The sequence below is a fragment of the Salmo salar genome, chromosome ssa02 (assembly GCF_905237065.1).
Source record: "Salmo salar chromosome ssa02, Ssal_v3.1, whole genome shotgun sequence".
Lineage (NCBI taxonomy): Eukaryota > Metazoa > Chordata > Actinopteri > Salmoniformes > Salmonidae > Salmo > Salmo salar.
Window position 1 is genome coordinate 8580404 of NC_059443.1, and position 25019 is coordinate 8605422.

The window sequence follows — 25019 nt, forward strand, 5'->3', positions numbered from 1 at the left end:
AGAACCCAATGACCACTCTGACAGAACTACAGAGTTCCTTGGCGGAAATGGGAGAACCTTCCAGAAAGACAACAGTCTCTACAGCACTTCACCAATCTCTGCTTTATGGGAGAGTAGCCAGAAAGATGCCATTCCAGAGAAAGGCACATGACGGCATGCCTGGAGTTTACATAAAGGCATGTGAAAGACTGAGAGCATAAGGCAAAAGATTCAGTGATCTGATGAGACAAAAATGTATCTCTTTGCCCTGAATGCAAAGCTCTATGTCTGGAGAAAACCAGGCACAACTCATTACCCGTCTAACACCATCCCTGCAGGGAAGCATGGTGGTGGCAGCCTCATGCTATGGGGATGCTTTTCAGCGGCAGGGACTGGGAGACTGGTAAGGATAGAGGGAACAATGAATAGAGCTAAATACAGGCAAATCCCCGATGATAACCTACTTCAGAGTGCAACAGACCTTCGACTGGGAGATTTACGTTCTAACAGGACAGTGACCTGAAGCATACAGCTAAAGCAACGCTGGAAGGGCTTCAGAACAAGAATGTGAAAGTCATTGAGTGGCCCAGCCAAAGCCCAGACTTGAATCCCATTGAAAATCTGTGGAAAGACTTGAAGATTGCTGTTCTCTGCTAATCCCCATCTGACTTAACAGAGCATGAGAAAATCTGCAAGGAACAATGGGAGAAAATCCTCAAATACAGATGTGCAAAGCTGATACAGACATCCCCATGACGACTCAAAGCTGTAATCGCCGCCAACTGTGCTTCTACAAAGTATTGACTCAGGTGTGAATACGTACAATATTTTCCACACTTTGTTATGCTACAGCCTTATTCTAAAATGTATTACACATTTGTTTAAATCCATTTTAGATACCCCATAATGACAAAGCGAAAACAGGTTTTTAGAAATGTTTGAAAATGTATTAAAAATAAAATCAGAAATATATTATTTACATAAGTATTCAGACCCTTTGCTAAGAGACTCAAAAATGAGCTCAGGTGCATCCTGTTTCCATTGATCATCCTTGAGATGTTTCTACAACTTGATTTTAGTCCTCCTGTGGTAAATTCAATTGATTGGACATGATTTGGAAAGGCACACACCTATCTATATGAGGTCCCACAGTTGACAGTGCATGTCAGTGTAAAAAATAAGCAATGAGGTCGAAGGAATTTTCCGGAGAGCTCCGAGGACAGGATTGTGTTGAGGCACAATGGGGGTAGAAACTCAAACTATGGGGGAAGAAACTCAAACTATGGGGGTAGTAACTCAAACTATGGGGGTAGTAACTCAAACTATGGGGGTAGTAACTCAAACTATGGGGGTAGTAACTCAAACTATGGGGGTAGTAACTCAAACTATGGGGGTAGTAACTCAAACTATGGGGGCAGTAACTCAAACTATGGGGGCAGTAACTCAAACTATGGGGGCAGTAACTCAAACTATGGGGGCAGTAACTCAAACTATGGGGGCAATTGGAATGCATCTCCTGTGTCGTTGTTGTTGTTTTTGTGAAAGATATTTGATTTTATTATTTATGTTAGTCTATGTCTGAATAGATTATGAAAATGATCGTGTCATGGACGTAGCTGTTACAGATACAGTGCCTTGCGAAAGTATTCGGCCCCCTTGAAGTTTTCAACCTTTTGCCACATTTCAGGCTTCAAACATAAAGATATAAAACTGTCATTTTTTGTGAAGAATCAACAACAAGTGGGACACAATCATGAAGTGGAACGAAATTCATTGGATATTTCAAACTTTTTTAACAAATAAAAAACTGAAAAATTGGGCGTGCAAAATTATTCAGCCCCCTTAAGTTAATACTTTGTAGCGCCACCTTTTGCTGCGATTACAGCTGTAAGTCGCTTGGGGTATGTCTCTATCAGTTTTGCACATCGAGAGACTGAAATTTTTGCCCATTCCTCCTTGCAAAACAGCTCGAGCTCAGTGAGGTTGGATGGAGAGCGTTTGTGAACAGCAGTTTTCAGTTCTTTCCACAGATTCTCGATTGGATTCAGGTCTGGACTTTGACTTGGCCATTCTAACACCTGGATATGTTTATTTGTGAACCATTCCATTGTAGATTTTGCTTTATGTTTTGGATCATTGTCTTGTTGGAAGACAAATCTCCGTCCCAGTCTCAGGTCTTTTGCAGACTCCATCAGGTTTTCTTCCAGAATGGTCCTGTATTTGGCTCCAGCCATCTTCCCATCAATTTTAACCATCTTCCCTGCCCCTGCTGAAGAAAAGCAGGCCCAAACCATGATGCTGCCACCACCATGTTTGACAGTGGGGATGGTGTGTTCAGGGTGATGAGCTGTGTTGCTTTTACGCCAAACATAACGTTTTGCATTGTTGCCAAAAAGTTATATTTTGGTTTCATCTGACCAGAGCACCTTCTTCCACATGTTTGGTGTGTCTCCCAGGTGGCTAGTGGCAAACTTTAAATGACACTTTTTATGGATATCTTTAAGAAATGGCTTTCTTCTTGCCACTCTTCCATAAAGGCCAGATTTGTGCAGTATACGACTGATTGTTGTCCTATGGACAAAGTCTCCCACCTCAGCTGTAGATCTCTGCAGTTCATCCAGAGTGATCATGGGCCTCTTGGCTGCATCTCTGATCAGTCTTCTCCTTGTATGAGCTGAAAGTTTAGAGGGACGGCCGGGTCTTCGTAGATTTGCAGTGGTCTGATACTCCTTCCATTTCAATATTATCGCTTGCACAGTGCTCCTTGGGATGTTTAAAGCTTGGGAAATCTTTTTGTATCCAAATCCGGCTTTAAACTTCTCCACAACAGTATCTCGGACCTGCCTGGTGTGTTCCTTGTTCTTCATGATGCTCTCTGCGCTTTAAACGGACCTCTGAGACTATCACAGAGCAGGTGCATTTATACGGAGACTTGATTACACACAGGTGGATTCTATTTATCATCATTAGTCATTTAGGTCAACATTGGATCATTCAGAGATTCTCACTGAACTTCTGGAGAGAGTTTGCTGCACTGAAAGTAAAGGGGCTGAATAATTTTGCACGGCCAATTTTTCAGTTTTTTATTTGTTAAAAAAGTTTGAAATATCCAATACATTTTGTTCCACTTCATAATTGTGTCCCACTTGTTGTTGATTCTTCACAAAAAATGACAGTTTTATATCTTTATGTTTGAAGCCTGAAATGTGGCAAAAGGTCGAAAAGTTCAAGGGGGCCGAATACTTTCGCAAGGCACTGTATGTGTTTTGTGGCATAAGAGTCCATGGTCATGTTGAACTTTCCCTCAGCTGTCAAGGAGAGTGACATTGTGGACTACAGTGGGGCATTTTGTGACAGCGGAGAAGCCAGCGTAGACATGGGGACACAATTGGCAGCAGATGCAGTGGATTTAAACTTTAATTCTTGGACTGAACACGTCTCCACACTCGAGTTGTCCTTTGAAGAAAGAGGAAGTGAGACTGAAGAAAGAGGAAGTAAAAGGGTTACTTAACAACTCAAAAGACAAGTAAGTTACCATCTTATATATGTGGAAGAGGACGTTTAAAAAGAAAAGTAACATCTTTAGAAACACACACACTATGATCGGTGAAAGCTGCTGTGCTGGTTTAAAGTACCAAAAGAGCGTGCATTGATTTCAACTGAAAGCCGATGCCCAGAGTTACCCATGATGTTACACAGTGATTGAAGTCAATAATTGTCAGACTCAATAGGACCTGAAGGAAGAAACTGTGAAAAACTGTAAGTATTGAAGCTCTTGCAGATTATGAAATACAGGTTATGTTTTGGATACATATATGCGTTGGATAGCTGTGCCATCATTGATATTAGAATGTTGGAAGTTTAGCCACACACAGAAAAAGATGCTATGTAGAACCTAAAAGGGTTCTTTGGCTGTCCCCATAGGATAACCCTTTGAAGAACCCTTGTTGGTTTTAGGTAGAACCCTTTTGGTTCCCAGTAGGACAGTTTTAGGGTTCCATGTAGAACCCTTTCTACAGAAGGTTCTACATGGTACCCAAAATGGTTCTACCTGGAACTAAAAAGGGTTCTATGGTGACAGCCTGAAGAACCCTTTTGGAAAAATGTTTCTAAGAGTGTAGATTTATGCGACTTGGTTAAGTCGCACATGCATAACCACAGATGTAGGCTGTCTAAAGTGGAAAGCTATACTTCTGTGGTTAGCACAAAGCCTTGGTGTCAAGTCTGAATTTGCTAGTAACGGAAGTTGGACTGATATTTTCTACCACTCATTTGGTAGATATGCCAAATTCAAAGGCGTTATCTTGCATCTTATCTAATAGTACAGTATCTGTTCATTGCTTATTTGAATCAAGATCAAACTATTTTAAACTCTCAAAGTAAAGGTTAAGTAGTGTGGTTATTTTAGTTTCCTCTGCTTGTTTATTTTATACCCTTTGTTGTAAGAGCAAGGTATACATACAACTTTCATTAGAAGTGAACGTTAGGTTGTTTGCTTTCTGTTGAATGTTAATAAAAAAATTGTTCCTGACTTGAAATCCTAATTTAGGTGTCAGGTATTCAGCAAATGATCTATTAAGAACATTTGATTACGAATATGAGGTTAAAAAGTGGTGGCATTCTCCTTTAAGTTTGTACAGGGCTAATGTCAGGGCTCAGATTATAATGGGTCCCTCCTGCAGAGTTCTGGACATGTCCCATCCTGTGATCAAGCAGACCCGCGTGAATCCCAGGGTAGTGTTAGGCATCTTGACGGAGAGGATTATAACATCACTACCTTGCCTGGTCACAAACAACGTCCAGAAGCAGTAACTTGGCATGTACCAAGGACCTAAACATGATGACAGCCAATTCCCTGCACCCTGCATTTTAGACATTCTAGAATGTCATTCTTAATAACAAACTGTATCTTTACAATTTATCAGTGTCATAAGGACCCAGAGGAAGAAGCAGTGAGAACCTAGTATTGAAACTCTGGCTGATTTTTGCGATATAAAAATGAAGTAAGAAAAATCTACAGCATGCTATGAATAGCCTTGAATGATACACAACCAATGGTTTTGACTGAAATTATATCCTGTTTGTGTTTATATCCTGTCTTGTCAAAAGCAATGCCACTCTGTTCTGATCCACTCTTTTCCCAGCGAAAGGGAACCTTTCTAAGAGATTGTGTTTGCATTATTGAGTGTCTTGCCAACTGTGAAATGTATTTAGAATGCTCTTCAGAAGCTGTTGTATGTATTGAGTGTCGATGTGTTCATCCTAGTTTTGTTTCTTAGATGTCTTTGTCATTTGTGTCTTTGTCATCTGCTGCAGGAAGAAAAACGATCCACCACCATCTCTCAGATGTTTGCCAAAGCCACAAAAGCCTTCGTGAAGGACACAGATCATGAGGGACGCCTGATCCCTGTGTCCAGTCTGAATGACACAGACAAACTGAATCTCCGATCACTCATTGTCAAGACCAAGCACAGATGCTTCTGGCAGGAACCCAAATACCAGTCCCCTGGCTTTACCCTCGGTGATGTCCTGAGGCCTGGAGAGCCTGGAAACACACCTTTAAGCCCAAGTAAGCACCAGAGCATCCCGCTAGTGACAAATAACTATGGTGTTACGAATCCCTTTTGGCCCTGCAGTCTAGGGGGGATGGATACGAGACCCGTAACATAACTCATGCAAATTATAATAGTGACGAGTAACAGTGAGAACCAAAAACCACAGACAACTTAAGTTTACCGTCAAACTCTAAAGGTTTATTGCTAAACACACGGTAATGGGGTGTGAGAAAAGGGGCTGAGCTGGACCCAAGCAAAGAAACAATAATCCAAAACACCCCTAAGTTAGACTAGCCTACCTCAAGAACAGCTAGCTAACTAACCAAAAATACAGTGGGTGGTCCGCCCAGTTCTAACTAGGGTACTTAGACAAAGTATTCCTACGGGTAATGTATGCCCATGGGCGACTTGTCTTGGTACCCCCTTTTCCCACCAAACTAACAAACAACAAAACTCACAGGATAACCGGACAAATGTGACATGTCGTCGCAAAAACAAACGAGAGAGAGAGAGAGAGAGAGAGAGAGAGAGAGAGAGAGAGAGAGAGAGAGAGAGAGAGAGAGAGAGAGAGAGAGAGAGAGAGAGAGAGAGAGAGAGAGAGAGAGAGAGAGAGAGAGAGAGAGAGAGAGAATGAACACAAAGATTGATCTGGGGAGAAAACAACTGACTGGATTTTTAAACCAAGGGAAAGGGGCTGTGATTGGTTGAGGGAAAAGGAGCAGGTGTCTTCTGTTTGGGGACTGATTGATGACTGATTGGGGAGTGATGATTGTCACCTGTGAGGAGGAGAAGGAGAGAAAAGAAATACACATACAGGATACACACACAGGATACCTGTATCCGTAACATATGGGTTGTTGTTGTTCTAAAATATCTGACCATTGATTTCATTACTTATTCTACTCTTGTTTTTCTGAGCAGAATAGGAAAATGATAATGTCATGGATGTGGCTGTTATAGATATGTGCTGTGGTATAATAGCATAGAGTCCATTCAAATGTTGAACATTCCCTCAGCTGTCAAGGAGTCTGACTTTGTGGACTACAGTGGGATATTTGGTGACAAGAAAGAAATGAACACAGACGGAAACATTGAGGCTAAGTTGGCTGATTTCAACATTACCGTGAGAGGGAAATGGTCCACCAAACAGAAGCTGTCCCTTGGCAGCCTGAACAAAGAGAAGGTTGATGTGAAGGAGTTACACAACTACTCAAAAGACAGGTGAGTTACCCTATACTGTACGTATGTTCAATACAGTCATAATACAGTCACAATACAGTCACAATACATCATAATACATCATAATACAGTCACAATACAGTCACAATACATCATAATACAGTCACAATACAGTCATAATACATCATAATACAGTCATAATACATCATAATACATCACAATACATCATAATACAGTCATAATACATCACAATACAGTCATAATACATCATAATACATCATAATACAGTCACAATACAGTCATAATAGTCACAATACAGTCACAATACATCATAATACAGTCACAATACAGTCACAATACAGTCACAATACATCATAATACAGTCACAATACAGTCACAATACAGTCACAATACATCATAATACAGTCAGAATACAGTCAGAATACGTCATAATACAGTCATAATACATCAGAATACATCAGAATACAGTCATAATACAGTCATAATACAGTCACAATACATCATAATACAGTCAGAATACAGTCAGAATACAGTCATAATACATCATAATACAGTCACAATACAGTCACAATACATCATAATACAGTCACAATACAGTCACAATACATCATAATACAGTCACAATACAGTCACAATACAGTCACAATACATCATAATACAGTCAGAATACAGTCAGAATACGTCATAATACAGTCATAATACATCAGAATACATCAGAATACAGTCATAATACAGTCAGAATACATTCACAATACATCATAATACAGTCAGAATACAGTCAGAATACAGTCATAATACATCATAATACAGTCAGAATACAGTCACAATACATCATAATACAGTCATAATACAGTCATAATACAGTCATAATACAGTCAGAATACAGTCAGAATACAGTCATAATACAGTCATAATACAGTCAGAATACAGTCATAATTGTAATGCGATGCTACTGGCGGCAGAGAAGTCAGGCGCAGGAGAGCGGAAACTGATTTACAACGGTTGTGTTTAATAACCATAAACCACCGTCAACAGAACAATACAATAAATGGGTCAAACAAAACCCGGTAAATACCAGCATACCGTGCACAAGCACTACAACAAACAATTACGGACAAGGACAACATGTAATTGATGGAATTGGAACCAGGTGTGATGGAAGACAAGACAAAACCAATGGAAAATGAGAAGTGGATTGGCGATGGCTAGAAGGTCGGTGACGTCGACCGCCGAACGCCGCCCGAACAAGGAGAGGAACCAACTTCGGTGGAAGTCGTGACAATAACAGTCAACATACAGTCATAACAGTCATATACAGTCATTATACAGTCATTATGCAGTCATTATACAGTCATTACAGTCATTATACAGTCATATACAGTCATTTACAGTCATTATACAGTCATTATACAGTCATTATACAGTCATTACAGTCATTATACAGTCATTACAGTCATATACAGTCATATACAGTCATATACAGTCATATACAGTCATATACAGTCACGATACACTCACAATACAGTCATAATACATCATACAGTTCACCTTCCCAAGGAGTCAATATTTAGATCCAAGACCAGCAGGCAAAACTGTTTGCAATGACATCAGGCTGGCATCTTTTGTGTAAAAATGACATTTTCAGGTTGAAGTGCTTTCAGATAACAAAGAAGTGGAACTGTACTGGTTTAGCAACTTCCTTAAATTTAAACAACATCCTCACTGTTTTCACTACTAGCTTAGCTTAAAGGGACAATCTGTGATTGGTACATCAATTCTTTTTACTTTTAAAGTAGCTTTCCAGTGTTTCCAGATTTCTATGAAATATGACCTAAAATGTGTCCCTCCTGCAGAGTTCTGGACATGTCCCATCCTGTGATCAAGCAGACCCGTGCGAATCCCAGGGCAGTGTTAGGCGTCTTGACGGAGAGGATTATGACATCACTACCTTGCCCGGTCACAAACAATGTCCAGAAGCGTGGCAATGTAGGAGCCAACGTGAGTGCCTGTGTGTTCCTGAGCGGGAAGGTAGGAGGAAAGATTACCAAGTGTTCTACTGAAGTGAATTATATTTTCCTCATATTTTACTGGTAACTCAGATTTAGTTGTAAAATAGATTTTTAATCTCAATAATCTCACTTTATGATAGATAGCTAGGCTTTCATAAATAAAGTAAATGTCAGGACCATATTGGCAGATCACAGATGTCTGTTCAGTAGTGGTAATGGTGATGGAAATTTCACAATTCTTTACCTAGGCAGTTTTACATATTTTAAGAGGCCATTCTACACAATGGAGATTAAAAGTTGGGTTCACAGAAATTGAACAGTTCCCAAGTACAGTAAATTGACATGAACTAAAAACTGCTGTTCCGTAGTGGTAATACTCACAGATGTCTGTCTGTTCAGTAGTGGTAATACTCACAGATGTCTGTTCAGTAGTGGTAATACTCACAGATGTCTGTTCAGTAGTGGTAATACTCACAGATGTCTGTTCAGTAGTCGTAATACTCACAGATGTCTGTCTGTTCAGTAGTGGTAATACTCACAGATGTCTGTTCAGTAGTGGTAATAATCACAGATGTCTGTTCAGTAGTCGTAATACTCACAGATGTCTGTTCAGTAGTGGTAATAGTCACAGATGTCTGTTCAGTAGTCGTAATACTCACAGATGTCTGTTCAGTAGTCGTAATACTCACAGATGTCTGTTCAGTAGTCGTAATACTCACAGATGTCTGTTCAGTAGTCGTAATACTCACAGGGTACCTTTGATATTTTCAGTACAATTTTTTATTTGAATTAAGACTTTCTAAAACGCCACAATTCAGCATTTTGACTGTGACTTCTGGAAATGTTTAACCCACTTATTCCAACATTTCTCCACGTTTTCACCATCATTGTAAAAACCCTAGTTCTTTTGTTGTTTTGACAAAGTCATATCTGAAGATTTGTATTTATTTACTGTGATTCATTTACGTCTGTCCATCTTTTTAAGGTCAACCCTGTTACGTGAACTGAACTCTTGTTTTAATATGGTGAAACTGTTTTCTAAAGAAATACTGAACATCCAATAGTCAAATGATAGTGTAAAAGCAGGTAAACTGCTTCTACTCTTTTAGTCAATATTCTGGTGTTTTGTGGTGGAAAACTGAGTGGGTCGAGCATAACACTTCAAACCTGTTATCCACAGATTTAAACAAATAAATGGGGAAGCTTGCTTTCCACTGCCACTCCCTGAGAACAACAGGCTTCCATTCCCCCTGTCACAAGGATATTTATGGCTGATTTAAAATGGTCAACCCTGTTACTTAATAGGCACTTACTATAATCATAAAAAAAAATACCTCTTGAGATGGGAAAACATGTTTTTTTACGAAGTTGAACCCATACTCTTTATGAGAGACTGTTCAAATTAGGTGAAATCCCCAAATAAATTTGAGCAAGTTACACTTCTCAAAAGGCAGCAAATCGTGTTTTTATCATTAAAACCACTTCCTGAAAATGTGGTGGTGTAGTATATGTGACTGTCAGGGTTAGAATCTGGGTCATCTGTGCACCAAACGTCTCTGACTAATTTTAAATGTTTTCCACAGGCCTCTATGAAGCAGAGCGGTAGTACTCAGACAGAAAGTGATGTGTCGCTGGGTATTCCTGCAAATACTGTCATGGCCTACAGTCTGATTGAACTCTACGTCAAATGCAATGGAACGTTTGGTGAGGAAGTGTATGGTTTATCAATGTCCCAGGTATAGCTGCATGGTTAAGTACCATGATAAAGTACACAGCCAGCGTCTATGTTCCTCAGTGTATTTAGTACAGCCACTGTATCTGTCTGTGTGTGACTGGTTATGTCTGGTTATGTGACTGGTTGTCTGCTCTTGTCCACAGAGCTGTGCCTCATCCGCAACAATGGGGGCTTTGAAAAGGTTTGGTCAAAGGATGAGATTGAAGAGGATGGAATTATGGACCTGAGAGGCGACTTTGCTCCCAACAGCCCCCTAAATCTGAACGAAGGTAATAATGCCAGTGGAGGGTAATGTCTCCTGTCTAGTGGTAAACATGTAGTCTACTGAATGGAACGTCTGGTCAACATGTAGTCTACTGAATGGAACGTCTGGTCAACATGTAATGTAGTCTACTGAATGGAACGTCTGGTCAACATGTAATGTAGTCTACTGAATGGAACGTCTGGTCAACATGTAATGTAGTCTACTGAATGGAATATCTGGTCAACATGTAATGTAGTCTACTGAAGGGAACGTCTGGTCAACATGTAGTCTACTGAATGGAACATCTGGTCAACATGTAATGTAGTCTACTGAATGGAACGTCTGGTCAACATGTAGTCTACTGAAGGGAACGTCTGGTCAACATGTAGTCTACTGAATGGAACATCTGGTCAACATGTAGTCTACTGAATGGAACATCTGGTCAACATGTAGTCTACTGAATGGAACGTCTGGTCAACATGTAATGTAGTCTACTGAATGGAACATCTGGTCAACATGTAATGTAGTCTACTGAATGGAACGTTTGGTCAACATGTAGTCTACTGAATGGAACGTCTGGTCAACATGTAGTCTACTGAATGGAACATCTGGTCAACATGTAATGTAGTCTACTGAATGGAACGTCTGGTCAACATGTAGTCTACTGAAGGGAATGTCTGGTCAACATGTAGTCTACTGAATGGAACATCTGGTCAACATGTAATGTAGTCTACTGAATGGAACGTCTGGTCAACATGTAGTCTACTGAATGGAACGTCTGGTCAACATGTAGTTTACTGAATGGAACGTCTGGTCAACATGTAGTCTACTGAATGGAACATCTGGTCAACATGTAGTCTACTGAATGGAATGTCTGGTCAACATGTAGTCTACTGAATGGAACATCTGGTCAACACGTAGTCTACTGAAGGGAACGTCTGGTCAACATGTAATGTAGTCTACTGAATGGAATGTCTGGTCAACATGTAATGTAGTCTACTGAATGGAACGGCTGGTCAACATGTAATGTAGTCTACTGAATGGAACGTCTGGTCAACATGTAGTCTACTGAATGGAACGTCTGGTCAACATGTAGTCTACTGAATGGAACGTCTGGTCAACATGTAGTCTACTGAATGGAACGTCTGGTCAACATGTAGTCTACTGAATGGAACGTCTGGTCAACATGAAGTCTACTGAATGGAACGTCTGGTCAACATGTAATGTAGTCTACTGAATGGAACGTCTGGTCAACATGTAGTCTTCTGAATGGAATGTCTGGTCAACATGTAATGTAGTCTACTGAATGGAACGTCTGGTCAACATGTAATGTAGTCTACTGAATGGAATGTCTGGTCAACATGTAATGTAGTCTACTAAATGGAACATCTGGTCAACATGTAATGTAGTCTACTGAATGGAACATCTGGTCAACATGTAATGTAGTCTACTGAATGGAACGTCTGGTCAACATGTAGTCTACTGAATGGAACGTCTGGTCAACATGTAATGTAGTCTACAAAATGGAACATCTGGTCAACATGTAATGTAGTCTACTGAATGGAACGTCTGGTCAACATGTAGTCTACTGAATGGAACGTCTGGTCAACATGTAATGTAGTCTACTGAATGGAACATCTGGTCAACATTTAATGTAGTCTACTGAATGGAACGTCTGGTCAACATGTAATGTAGTCTACTGAATGGAACATCTGGTCAACATGTAGTCAACTGAATGGAATGCCTGGTCAACATGTAGTCTACTGAATGGAATGTCTGGTCAACATGTAGTCTACTGAATGGAACGTCTGGTCAACATGTAGTCTACTGAATGGAACGTATGGTCAACATGTAGTCTACTGAATGGAACGTCTGGTCAACATGTAATGTAGTCACCTGAATGGAACGTCTGGTCAACATGTAATGTAGTCTACTGAATGGACCATCTGGTCAACATGTAATGTAGTCTACTGAATGGAACGTCTGGTCAACATGTAATGTAGTCTACTGAATGGAATGTCTGGTCAACATGTAATGTAGTCTACTGAATGGAACGACTGGTCAACATGTAGTCTACTGAATGGAACGTCTGGTCAACATGTAATGTAGTCTACTGAATGGAACGTCTGGTCAACATGTAATGTTGTCTACTGAATGGAATGTCTGGTCAACATGTAATATAGTCTACTAAATGGAACATCTGGTCAACATGTAGTCTACTGAATGGAACGTCTGGTCAACATGTCTACTGAATGGAACGTCTACTCAACATGTAATGTAGTCTACTGAATGGAACGTCTGGTCAACATGTAATGTAGTCTACTGAATGGAACGTCTGGTCAACATGTAGTCTACTGAATGGAACGTCTGGTCAACATGTAATGTTGTCTACTGAATGGAATGTCTGGTCAACATGTAATATAGTCTACTAAATGGAACATCTGGTCAACATGTAGTCTACTGAATGGAACGTCTGGTCAACATGTAATGTAGTCTACTGAATGGAACGTCTAGTCAACATGTAATGTAGTCTACTGAATGGAACGTCTGGTCAACATGTAGTCTACTGAATGGAACGTCTGGTCAACATGTAATGTTGTCTACTGAATGGAATGTCTGGTCAACATGTAATATAGTCTACTAAATGGAACATCTGGTCAACATGTAGTCTACTGAATGGAACGTCTGGTCAACATGTCTACTGAATGGAACGTCTACTCAACATGTAATGTAGTCTACTGAATGGAACGTCTGGTCAACATGTAATGTAGTCTACTGAATGGAACGTCTGGTCAACATGTAGTCTACTGAATGGAACGTCTGGTCAACATGTAATGTTGTCTACTGAATGGAATGTCTGGTCAACATGTAATATAGTCTACTAAATGGAACATCTGGTCAACATGTAGTCTACTGAATGGAACGTCTGGTCAACATGTAGTCTACTGAATGGAATGTCTACTCAACATGTAATGTAGTCTACTGAATGGAACGTCTGGTCAAAATGTAATGTAGTCACCTGAATGGAACGTCTGGTCAACATGTAATGTAGTCTACTGAATGGACCATCTGGTCAACATGTAATGTAGTCTTCTGAATGGAATGTCTGGTCAACATGTAATGTAGTCTACTGAATGGAACGTTTGGTCAACATGTAATGTAGTCTACTGAATGGAACGACTGGTCAACATGTAGTCTACTGAATGGAACATCTGGTCAACATGTAATGTAGTCTACTGAATGGAATGTCTGGTCAACATGTTGTCTACTGAATGGAACGTCTGGTCAACATGTAATGTAGTCTACTGAATGGAACGTCTAGTCAACATGTAATGTAGTCTACTGAATGGAACGTCTGGTCAACATGTAGTCTACTGAATGGAACGTCTGGTCAACATGTAATGTAGTCTACTGAATGGAACGTCTGGTCAACATGTAGTCTACTGAATGGAACGTCTGGTCAACATGTAATGTAGTCTACTGAATCGAACGTCTGGTCAACATGTAGTCTACTGAATGGAACGTCTGGTCAACATGTAATGTTGTCTACTGAATGGAACGTCTGGTCAACATGTAGTTTACTGAATGGAACGTCTGGTCAACATGTAATGTAGTCTACTGAATCGAACGTCTGGTCAACATGTAGTCTACTGAATGGAACGTCTGGTCAACATGTAATGTTGTCTACTGAATGGAATGACGACACTGACAAAATGGTCTCTGTGTTGTTTGTGTGTTAACAGAGCTGGACAAACTGAGTGGTCATTTCCAGCTGCTGTCAGCTCTGCCGGTGGCCAAACGTTCCTCTCTGCTCCAGCTCCTCAAGACAACCATGGAGGACAGAGAGGCAGTCAGTGTGCTGGAGAGTGTGGTGAGTGGTAGAGGTCTTCATGGGTCCAACAGATCCGAAATCCTAAATTCTGACTTTTGTCTCTGCTCTGGGTTGGGTCTGATCTAATTGCCACGGGTTTTGGGTATGTGCAATTACAATTGATTAACCGAATGGACCTGATTGGACCCGTCCTCTTGATGTCTGTTTCAGCCAATTGCAACTCAATAAAATGTATAGCTAATGTCCAACTGAAACTGATTCCGGCCGCTCACCTGACGTGCCCCTGCTGCTGAGGAGCGGGAGAGAGAGAGCGAGTGAGTAAAAGGAGCCTTTGTATAGGCTACTGTTATTCCTGAAGATTGAGGCCTTTTTCAATGAAGTAAAGCGAAGGTTAGAGGAAAAAGAGTATTATCAGGATAAGGTAAGACCCAGATGCAGACTGTGTCGAAGTAACAATGTTTATTTCAGCAACAGAGGCAAAGGTACAGGACGGCATGCAGGCTCAGGGTCAGGTCAGGCAGAGGTCGGAAATCTAGATAGGGGCAAAGGTACAGGACGGCAGGCAGGCTCAGGGTCAGGTCAGGCAGAGGTCGGAAATCTAGATAGGGGCAAAGGTACAGGACGGCATGCAGGCTCAGGGTCAGGACAGGCAGAGGTCGGAAATCTAGATGGGGCAAAGGTACAGGACGGCATGCAGGCTCAGGACAGGCAAGGGTCAAAAACCAGGAGGGCGAGAAAAATAGAAGCTGGGAAAAGACAGGAGCTGACAGGACAAACGCTGGTAAGCTTGACAAACAAGACAAACTGGCAACAGACAAAAAGAGAACACAGGTATAATAAGTACACAGGGGATAACGGGGAAGATGGGCGACACCTGGAGGGGGTTGGAGACAAGCACAAAGACAGGTGAAACAGATCAGGGCATGACAGTACCCCGCCCTCTAGGAGCGACACCTGGCGTCCTACATGGGCGCATACCTGCTTGATCGGGGTGGAAGTCGGCGATGAGGGCTGGGTCCAGGATGTCTCTAGCGGGGACCCAGCACCTCTCCTCCGGGCCATAGCCCTCCCAGTCAACCAGGTACTGGAAACCCCTGCCCCGTGGTCGAACCCTCAGGAGGCGTCTCACCGTGTACGCCGGATGGCCATCGACGACCCGGGGAGGAGGGGTGGGCCTGGAAATGGAAGACAAGGGACTGTGAGACACGGACTTGATACAGGACACATGAATGGTGGGGTGTATACGAAGGGTACGGGGCAACAGAAGACGAACAGCAGAGGGGCTAATGACCTTGGAGATGGGGAAGGGGTCGATAAACCGTGGGGACAGTTTGCGAGACTCCACCCGGAGGGGCAGATCCCGGGTGGAGAGCCATACATTCTGCCCGAGACGATGCCGGGGTCCGATGGCAATCCGCTTGCCGTAAAGGACTACTACTATAGGACTACTAGCCCTATAGTAGTGGTCCTATAGTAGTAGCCCTATAGTAACCCTATAGTAGTCCTATAGTAACCCTATAGTAGTAGCCCTATAGTAGTAACCCTATAGTAGTAGGCCTATAGTAGTCTATAGTAGTAGCCCTATAGTAGTCGTAAATTAGTATACTACTATAGGACAACTACTATAAGACTACTACTATAGGGTTACTACTATAGGACTACTACCGTAATTCCCGGACTATTAAGCGCACCTGAATATAAGCCGCACCCACTGAATTAAAAAAAAATATATATTTTGAACATAAATAAGCCGCACATGTCTATAAGCCGCAGGTGCCTACCGGTACAGTGAAACAAATGAACTTTACACAGGCTCTAATGAAACACGGCTTGTAACAAAAATAAATAGGTTTTAACGAAACACTGCTTGTAACAAAAAAATAAAAATGTACAGTAAGCTTTAGTTGTCTTTTTGCACTGAGTCAATTCCTCACGCTGCTGTTTCCAACGTCTTATCATCGACTCATTAAGACCAAGCTCCCGTGCAGCAGCTCTATTTCCTTTTCCAACAGCCAGATCAATCGCCTTCAACATGAAAGCTGCATCATATGCATTTCTCCGTGTCTTTGCCATGATGAGGGTGACAAAATGACCACCGTAATCAGAATGATGGGAAGTTTGAGAGCGCTCGATTTAATCTAAACAGTAAACAAAGAAGTTGTTTGACCTTAACCCTTTCGGCAATTTCATTGGTCTAATGAAAGCTTCATGCCGCCAAAAAACTGAGCACGTCACATAATGTTTTTTTGGAAGAAAAAAAATTGAAAGCGGGAAAAATCCATATATTAGCCGCGTCATTGTTTAAGCCGCGAGGTTTAAAGCTAGGAAAAAAGTTGCGGCTTATAGTCCGGAATTTATGGTACTATAGGGCTACTACTATAGGACTACTACTATAGGGCTACTACTATAGGGCTACTACTATAGGGCTACTACTATAGGACTACTACTATAGGGCTACTACTATAGGACTACTATAGGACTACTACTATTGGGTTACTACTATAGGGCTACTACTATAGGGCTACTATAGGACTACTACTATTGGGTTACTACTATAGGGCTACTACTATAGGGCTACTATAGGACTACTACTATTGGGTTACTACTATAGGACTACTATTATGGGGCTACTATAGGACTACTACTATAGGGCTACTATAGGACTACTACTTTAGGGCTACTATAGGACTACTACTATTGGGTTACTACTATAGGGCTACTACTATAGGGCTACTATAGGACTACTACTATTGGGTTACTACTATAGGACTTGTCACGGTTGTCGTTGGACTACTACTATAGGACTACTACTATAGGGCTACTATAGGACTACTACTATAGGGCTACTACAGGGCTACTATATGGCTACCATAGGACTACTACTATAGGGCTACTATAAGACTACTACTATGGGGCTACTATAGGACTACTACTATAGGACTACTACTATAGGACTACTACTATAGGACTACTACTATAGGGCTACTACTATGGGGCTACTACTATAGGGCTACTACTATAGGACTACTACTATAGGACTACTATAGGGCTACTACTATAGGACTACTACTATAGGACTACTACTATAGGGCTACTATAGGGCTACTACAGGGCTACTATATGGCTACCATAGGACTACTACTATAGGGCTACTATCAGACTACTACTATGGGGCTACTATAGGACTACTACTATAGGACTACTACTATAGGACTACTACTATAGGACTACTACTTTAGGGCTACTACTATAGGGCTACTACTATAGGACTACTACTATAGGACTACTACTATAGGACTACTACTATGGGGCTACTATAGGACTACTACTATAGGACTACTACTGTAGGACTACTACTATGGGGCTGCTATAGGACTACTACTATAGGACTACTACTGTAGGACTACTACTATGGGGCTACTATAGGACTACTACTATAGGACTACTACACGACTACTACTATAGGGTTACTATAGGACTACTAGTATAGGACTACTACACGACTACTACTATAGGGTTATTATAGGACTACTAGTATAGGGCTACTATAGGAAGACTATAGGGCTATTATAGGACTACTATAGGGCTACTATAGGACTACTACCATAGGGTTACTATAGGACTACTACTATAGGACTACTACTATAGGGCTACTACTATAGGACTGCTACAATGGGGCCACTATAGGACTACTACTATAGGGCTACTACAGGGCTACTATATGGCTACCATAGGACTACTACTATAGGGCTACTATAAGACTACTACTATGGGGCTACTATAGGACTACTACTATAGGACTTCTACTATATGACTACTACTATTGGGCTACTACTATGGGGCTACTACTATAGGGCTACTACTATGGCGCTACTACTATAGGGTTACTACTATAGGACTACTACTATGGGGCTACTATAGGACTACTACTATGGGGCTATAATAGGACTACTACTATAGGGCTACTACTATAGGGCTACTATAGGACTACTATTATAGGACTACTACTATAGGACTGCTACAATGGGGCCACTATAGGACTACTACTATAGGGCTACTATAGGACTACTACTGTAGGGCTACTAGAGGTCTACTATATGGCTACCATAGGACTACTACTATAGGGCTACTATAGGACTACTACTATAGGGCTACTACAGGGCTACTATATGGCTACCATAGGACTACTACTATAGGGCTACTATAAGACTACTACTATGGGGCTACTACTATAGGACTACTACTATAGGACTACTACTATGGGGCTACTACTATAGGGCTACTACTATAGGACTACTACTATGGGGCTACTACTATAGGACGACTACTATGGGGCTACTATAGGACTACTACTATAGGACTACTACACGACTACTACTATAGGGTTACTATAGGACTACTAGTATAGGGCTACTATAGGGCTACTATAGGAAGACTATAGGGCTACTATAGGTTTACTATAGGGCTACTATAGGGCTACTACTATAGGGCTACTACTATAGGGCTACTATAGGGCTACTACTATAGGGCTACTACTATAGGGCTACTACTATAGGGCTACTACTATAGGGCTACTATAGGGCTACTACTATAGGGATACTACCATAGGGCTACTACTATAGGGCTACTATAGGACTACTACTATAGGGATACTACCATAGGGCTACTATAGGGCTACTACTATAGGGCTACTACTATAGGGCTACTACTATAGGGCTACTACTATAGGGCTACTACTATAGGGCTACTATAGGGCTACTACTATAGGGATACTACCATAGGGCTACTATAGGGCTACTACTATAGGGATACTACCATAGGGCTACTATAGGGCTACTACTATAGGGCTACTACTATAGGGCTACTACTATAGGGCTACTATAGGGCTACTACTATAGGGCTACTACTATAGGTTTACTATAGGGCTACTACTATAGGGATACTACCATAGGGCTACTATAGGGCTACTACTATAGGGCTACTATAGGGCTACTACTATAGGGATACTACCATAGGGCTACTATAGGGCTAATACAGGCCTACTTACACTCAAACCATGACAAAGAAAAAACAGAGGGCCAGACATCATTCTAAATTTAATGTCACAATATAGTAACCTGATCCTGTTGTCCCTATTAACCATGACTTGACTAACTGTTGACGTTACCCTGATAAAGTTAAGAAACTGTTGACATTACCCTGATAAAGTTAAGAAACTGTTGACATTACCCTGATAAAGTTAAGAAACTGTTGACGTTACCCTGATAAAGTTAAGAAACTGTTGACATTACCCTGATAAAGTTAAGAAACTGTTGACGTTACCCTGATAAAGTTAAGAAACTGTTGACGTTACCCTGATAAAGTTAAGAAACTGTGGACGTTACCCTGATAAAGTTAAGAAACTGTTGACATTACCCTGATAAAGTTAAGAAACTGTTGACATTACCCTGATAAAGTTAAGAAACTGTTGACATTACCCTGATAAAGTTAAGAAACTGTTGACGTTACCCTGATAAAGTTAAGAAACTGTTGACGTTACCCTGATAAAGTTAAGAAACTGTTGACGTTACCCTGATAAAGTTAAGAAACTGTTGACATTACCCTGATAAAGTTAAGAAACTGTGGACGTTACCCTGATAAAGTTAAGAAACTTTTGTGATGGTGTGGCTATTAGTAGGCTATAGTCCTACTGCAGGCCTATGAATGCAGTGCGCCGACAGTTGAACTTGAGGTGAGGAACAATGTTTTAGGTCTACCGGATTTACTCGTTTATTCTACTAATATAATGGTTATCTTTATAAACAAATATTCTGCTCGAAAATTAACGAATTTTAGTAAAGGGCTGTTTTATAGTTTTTAATGGCGTTAAGAATGTGTCAAACTCATTCCACTCATTCTGTATAGCAGTAGTATCTGTCAAGGATAAAGAAATGTCGGTGTGGTGAACATGGCACCGCTATATGTCTATCTTTCTCTTGGTCTCCCTAGAGTGGGCCTAAGCTTCCATATATTTATTTTCTATTCATATAATACAGTATATCTACAGGAATGTATGCATGCAATGCCCTGATGCATTTGCGCTCAAATCTCTGACAGCTGAACTGAGAGATGAACAATTATTGTTTTAGGCAAGTAAAAACCAATACTTCACACAGAAACACAACGATTAATTTATTTTGTCTTTTGTTAAAGGCAGTTTTTAAGGATACATAAATGTGAACCAGTTGGCTAATATCGCTCGTTTATTGAAGACACTATCTGCGCCAAGTCGGAGGTTTATTTCTCTCGCTCTTTCTGCTCTTAGATCTGAATGGGTCTCTCAGGTCCGAACCGGCGTGGGTCTGTTTAGGTCTGTTTTTCCACAAGCCTTTTTTGGAACGGGTCTGACTGGCCTCGGGTCCATTCGGAATGGGTAATGTATGCATATTGGGTCCTGTGGAAAAGTCCCGGATCCATTTCGGAACGGGACCAACTTTTTTGGCATGTACAGAAACAGCGCCAAAACACACACACACACATACACACACACATACACACACACACACACACACACACACACACACACACACACACACACACACACACACACACACACACACACACACACACACACACACACACACACACACACACACACACACACACACCTAATGGCAGGAATGAATATATTCCTTTGAGTCTAAGACGTTGGGGGGCACAAAACTACCTTCATACTTACATCTGTTTTTTTATTCCAGTAATGTTTACCTTCAGACGAGTCCCGTGACACTTGTGGTCGTAGAGAAACACGGAGAACACCATCGTGTTCGTGAGAATCTCCCCTTTCTATAGTGGGGTCCCCTTACTTTGTATCCCAAACGTTGGGATGCTACCAATCAGTAGTTGACACATCGACAGTACCGACTTCAGACTAGTCTCCTGACACTTGTGGGGGTCGTAGAGCAAAACAGAGAACACCTTCGTGGGACTCTCCCTTTTCCATAGAGTAGTTTGTAGGTCAAACCGTTCAGAAGATACCACATATCTCTAGCTTTAACTAACACATTTTGATGGGGATTGTTTTGTTATGTAACTTAGATTGACGCACCAGTGGATCAATCAACACTAGGGGGTTAATATATCAACCAGAAAATCTGTAACATACTCTTGTCTTAAATATATTCTCTCTCTCTCTGTCTTATCACAGCTGGATCAGACGTGTGATGGTGAGACTCCTGACCTGGGTGATCTGGAAGAGTCTGAGAGGGAAACAGTCCAGGCCATACTGGATCTTGTAGACCAATGTGTTGGGAAGGATGAGGATGAGTTCAGATCCTCACTTCTCAGTGCCGTCCACCTCATTGTCAGTGCCATGGACGGTGAGATAGAGAGCAGTTTTCAGTTATTCTCCAGTTATTATTTGATCAGTTCCTGGGAAACCATGTTCACTACTGTGGTTTTATGTGTGTCCATATTTATATCTTCAGGAATGACAGATGAGGGTCTCTCTGTGTTGGGATCCTGTTGCAGTCCTCCAGTCTTACAGGCCCTGCAGATCCTGGTGAGTTCACACCTGCTTGATTGAGCCTCCAGTCCTGTATGACCTGGAGTTCATTTTTCTAGCTTTTTGTTCATGTAAATGTATTGGGGCATATCTTCCATGTTAAATAAACTAATATTTATACCATTATGATAACATTGTACCACCAGTAGCAGTAGTAACACCAATGATGCTAACCAGTGGTGATTTTTAACATAAAAATATTGGTGGGGAAACTCAATGAAAAAAGTGAATATGCATCGATAAATTACTACACTACACATTGAATGCACCATCCTAAATAATGACCAATCCCAGCAGTGAGTTTGAGCCACACACACAAATGTTATAACATAAGGGTTATTACCAGTGTATAGGCTACTTTCCCATATCTTTGGCTCCTATTGCAAGGAAGACCACAGTTGTCAAGCATACTTTATAGAGTAAAGTCTATTTTACTTCAGAAATATATCACCATCGGTCTGCAATATTGCTAATCATTGTTAGAGTATTGGGACGCAGCAGAACACCATTCTGAGTGCAGTTACATGTCTGTTAACAAGATGCTCAGGTTATGAATAAAGCAACAACGTTTATAAAGCTACTCCCTGCCTACCTTCAACCATTGTATAGATACAGTTCCCTGGGTTATTACATTCTGACATCAATCATTAACAACACGTAGTAGCTAGCTAGCTAGCTAGCCTCCTCAAACAGCTGTTAGCCACCGCAAGTTCCATCCAAACCACTCAGGTTTAATTATTTTCTAACTTGCTTTATTTTAACTGAGGCCTGTTCAGTGGTTGATGAGCACAAAGATGTTTTAGCTCTACACGTTTTAAAATAATTTGCTAGGAGATTGTTGACATGATGTATGATGACTTTTCAGCTAGCTAACTAGAAGACGATAAACAACTATGAAATTGCTACAGGAGAAAAGATGTCTATTTATCTGTGGCAAATGACATCAAGCCTTCTTGGGCGGGCACTACTAATGAATCTCTATAGCAGCACCCAAGTGGGCTACAGCTGACTGAGTCCCCAGGCTAGCCTCTCCACAACAGATCACTGAGTGAGAATGAAACAGCTGCATTAGGGAGCTGCCTTTCCTCAAATAAAATGTACCAAAATAACAATACAACAGAGAAGCGAGCACGTCCTGTATGCTTTATTAACTCAAGCAATTACAAATCAAATGTGTTTGCATACTGATATAATGTTGTGACATGAATGAAAGCCAGAATTACATCCAGAACAGCACCATCTACTGGATAGTGGTGGGGCTGCCCTGAATGATGTGTTGCATCAAAGTATAGGTCACACCAATGACACATTTGTCAGTAATTTAGGCCACCGATCTCAAATCTAAGGTCATTTAACCTTTTAAAAGTAATTGACTTAATCATTTACTAAAGAGATTTGATTAATCGTTTTGCTCAGTGTAATTTCCCTTCATTTAAATTGAGTTACACCAATGACATGTTTTATTTAAACACCAAATGATCACTGGAATGATAACATGTATGACATACTAAAAGGGTCTGATTAGCTAATCATTTTATTTAATATAGACCCCTACCCTGATAACAGTTTGCCACTGGAAAGAATGCTCACGGTCCTTGTATATCTTTGTAATGAGTGATTTACAAGGCGGTAACACTAATGATATTAAATACATTTGTTTATTATATAGCATTCAAAATAATAGATAGACGTCTCTAAATCCCTGAAACATGTCACTACAACTCTACACATCACTACTGGGACAAGCCTATTTGCTTTCCCTAAGTACTTTAAACAATGCATAAAAATCAAGTTTTGCAGTATACAGGACTTCCATTATGTTTCACATTGATAAACAGTTCAATATCAATTAAAATATGTATAATCTCTAACTATTTGTCATTTTAAAGTGTTTGTCATTATTGCAAAGTCGAGGGATGGAAATGCAACCTTAATTCAAGAATGACCCATAAAATAAAGCATATCAATGTATTCCTGTGCTGCTTGTCCTCCAGGTGCAGCATGTGGCAGCAGGGAGTGGGGAGACCCTCTCTCTGAGAGATGCAGGTCTGGCTGTTCTGACTGAGGAGGAGGTGTTTGGGAGGACAGAGAGTCTCTTTGGTCACTCTAAAGTTACACTGAAGAGAGAGGAGGACACACTGAGGACAGAGATGAAGGACCAGCCTGGATACCTTCCTCTAGTCATGAGTATCACTGTGAAAGGCCTGGCCTCTTTAGTGTAAGGAGGGAGAGGAGGGAGAGGGAGAGGGAGAGAGAGAGTCCATGCAACTTGTAAATCCAGTTTGAATGGATACACTCAGTACTCCATTCCATGCTTTACTCTTGCGCTAGTTGAGCTAAAGAACTAGTGAACAACAGTGTATGTATACTTGTAATGTTTTCAATAAAGTTCAACAAACGATCAGACGTCCCGACCTCCATTCTTCTAATCATTAGATAATACAACATAAAGCATTACAGAGGGAGGAGGGGATTTGAGCATTGTCAAGTGACCCACATGACAAGAACAGAAGCAGAATCCTGTTCAAAATACTGTTCACCAGAATCATGTCCAAAGAATATTCAAAAACAAGTCTGTGAAGTCTGTTATTATTGTATACTCATTTGAACGTGTAAACTTTCTCACATTACTGTGCTACAGTGTGTAAAAAGTATACTTATTAAAACAAAGATGAAGTCCATCACCCTGGTAATCTTGATGTTTAGAATACCAGTGTGATTAAGTTTTCCATCTTTTTAATAATGATTCTATACTCAGAGATAACATCCCCAATATGTGGAGTCAGTATGATGGTCCATCTCTGTGATATCTGTGAGAATCAGTGTTTGAACAACAAAGACATTTTGTCATCAGAAACCCTATGCGGTGTGTGTGTGTGTGTGTGTGAGTGGGTATATGTTTGGGTGTGTCTATACATATGA

General features: G+C 40.9%; 1 protein-coding gene across 2 annotated transcripts; it reads left to right on the plus strand.

Moving 5' to 3' along the window:
- The first annotated feature begins 3439 nt into the window (after positions 1-3439).
- On the plus strand, positions 3440-24501 carry LOC106597489 (gasdermin-E). Of its 2 annotated transcripts, none has more exons than XM_045697134.1 (10): positions 3440-3738; positions 5296-5548; positions 6551-6755; positions 8588-8762; positions 10327-10447; positions 10622-10747; positions 14466-14593; positions 21741-21912; positions 22021-22094; positions 24092-24501. In XM_045697134.1, the coding sequence occupies exons 2-10, from the start codon at positions 5326-5328 to the stop codon at positions 24317-24319; spliced, it is 1452 nt and encodes a 483-aa protein (XP_045553090.1). In that variant the 5' UTR covers positions 3440-3738; positions 5296-5325; the 3' UTR covers positions 24320-24501. The 2 variants fall into 2 exon arrangements, with proteins under 2 accessions (XP_045553090.1, XP_045553091.1); XM_045697135.1 differs by having other exon boundaries at positions 8588-8732.
- The last annotated feature ends 518 nt before the right edge of the window (positions 24502-25019 follow it).

Excerpts from the sequence above, each read along its gene's own strand:
- LOC106597489 (XM_045697134.1), top strand. The coding sequence starts at position 5,326 with ATGTTTGCCAAAGCCACAAAAGCCTTCGTGAAGGACACAGATCATGAG. Across the intron at positions 6,756-8,587 it reads CACAACTACTCAAAAGACAG|AGTTCTGGACATGTCCCATC; the intron begins GTGAGTTACCCT and ends TCCCTCCTGCAG. Across the intron at positions 10,748-14,465 it reads CCCCCTAAATCTGAACGAAG|AGCTGGACAAACTGAGTGGT; the intron begins GTAATAATGCCA and ends GTGTGTTAACAG.